This window comes from Tupaia chinensis, unplaced genomic scaffold (assembly GCF_000334495.1).
Source record: "Tupaia chinensis unplaced genomic scaffold, TupChi_1.0 Scaffold000045_1, whole genome shotgun sequence".
NCBI classification, from domain to species: domain Eukaryota; kingdom Metazoa; phylum Chordata; class Mammalia; order Scandentia; family Tupaiidae; genus Tupaia; species Tupaia belangeri.
The window spans coordinates 4,328,751-4,330,482 of NW_006159501.1; the positions used below are offsets into that span (position 1 = coordinate 4,328,751).

The 1,732-nt window shown below is 64.4% G+C and overlaps 1 protein-coding gene across 1 annotated transcript in view; it reads right to left on the reverse strand.

Moving 5' to 3' along the window:
- Positions 1–1,726, reverse strand: part of LRATD1 (LRAT domain containing 1) — a 4,658-nt gene extending 2,932 nt beyond the window's left edge. Inside the window, exons 1-2 of the mRNA XM_006140812.1 lie at positions 1,481–1,726; positions 9–457 (exon numbers count right to left, since the gene is read on the reverse strand). Coding sequence (XP_006140874.1) covers positions 9–421 — 413 coding nt within the window. The 5' untranslated portion in view covers positions 422–457; positions 1,481–1,726. The remainder of the gene's footprint in view (positions 1–8; positions 458–1,480) is intronic.
- Between the last annotated feature and the right edge of the window lie 6 nt (positions 1,727–1,732).

The following is a 1,732-nucleotide window of genomic DNA, read 5'->3' on the forward strand; positions in this document are numbered from 1 at the left end:
GGGGGGGGGGCGGCGGGGGCGCCGGCCCCAGCCACAGCAGCTCCAGCAGGTCGCCCGGCTCGCACAGAGCCGGCAGCGCGGTCACCGCGTAGACGCTCAGGTCGGCGCCCTGCGGGCCGCCGCTCACTTTGGAAAAGATGCATTCCTGGCCCCGAAAGGCGGAGAACTGAGTCTCGTTGAGGACCAGCTGGTGCAGCAGGTGGTGGTGGTGGCGGCTGGGGCTCTCCGGGCAAGGGGTGCAACCCGGGGAAGCCTTCACGCCAAACTTGTCTGGCTGCCCGCGTTCGTCCAGGTCCTCCTCCTCATCCGAGAAGAAATAGGCGACCCCGACCCGCAGCTCGTCCTTCTCGATCCCCGACGGGTCCCCTGTGGGCAACTCGCTGTAGTTGAGGTGGGTGATGCGGTCCAGTTGGTTGCCCATCAATGACGCGGCGCGGCGAGGGCCAGGAGCCGGGATCTGCGGGAACACGGAAGAGAGGCAGACACCGTCAGAGTCTGGGCGTCCCTCCCAGAGCCCTCCCCTGGACGTGCAGTGCCCATGGGACCTGCCCGGCCGGCCACCCACGCTCCCACACTAGAGTCACCTGCTCCAGTTCAGTCCCCCACCCCTCGCCCCCCGCACTCCCTGGGGAACAGGAAGGGCGCAGAAGAAGCCACCAGTCTGGAGGACACGAACGCCGCCGCCGCACAGGTTCCGACCCTGTCTGAGAATCCGATCCAACTCTCACCAGAGAAAACGCAGGCGGGCTGGAGAGCGTGTGGGCTCCCAGTGGGGAGGAAAGCGCGGGCTGTGGCAGCGTGGGTGATGGACACCCCGGGAAGGACGAAGGGGTGGAGAGGTGGGTTGGAAATGAGAAAGGACGCCGAAGGCCGAGGACTAGGAGCCAGCTGCGCTCACATTTCTGTCCCCACCCTCTCCAGCCCACCTCCCCTGCCCTAGGTCGCACTCCCCTCGCCCCCCAAAGCAGCTCGCACAAAGACAATCGGACACTCTCAGGCATTCACTTGAGGCTAGCAAAATTTCACACACTTGGAGTCCAGACGCTGACAGTCTGGTACACTGGGGTGATAATGTCACATACACCCACAATGACAAACGTTCGCGACCACGCACTGGCACACTCAGACTCTCCCATTTGTGCACAATCCCAGTCCCACGCTTGCACGCTCGCCAATGCACGCACACGCAGGCACCCAGGCACACCTGCCCACACAGGCAGGTGCACTCTGCCCCTTACTTCTCTCGTCCTCTCCCCAGCAGAGCCAATGGGACTGCGCCAGGGCGAGGCTGCTCTGTCTAAAATAACCTAACAAAGAGGCAAGGGAGGCTGGGGGCAGCCAGTGCAGTGAATGTGGGTGGGTGTGTGTGGAGAGCTCCACTTTCAGCCAAGAGACCCCTCTCCCTCCTACCCGGCAAAGGATCCAAACAATCGGACGAAGAAAAACCGTTTTCGAGGCAAAGAAAGCCGCTTCTCCGTACCCGTGATTTCCCTGCTCCCGAAACCCCAAACTCCTTTAAAGTCTCCTGGTCCCCATGAGTGCTGCGGAGGAGGCAGTGGCGAGTGGGTCTTGGGCGGCGCGCGAGGCTGCGGCTCGGCTCTGCTCTGCCCGGCGAGGAACTGCGCGGTGCGGTGCAGGGCACGGCGCGGTGCTGGTGCGCCTCCGGGTCAGCGCGGGCTGGGCTGCGGGCTCCACCTGGATAGTCGCGGCTCGGCTCTGCTCTCCCACAGCC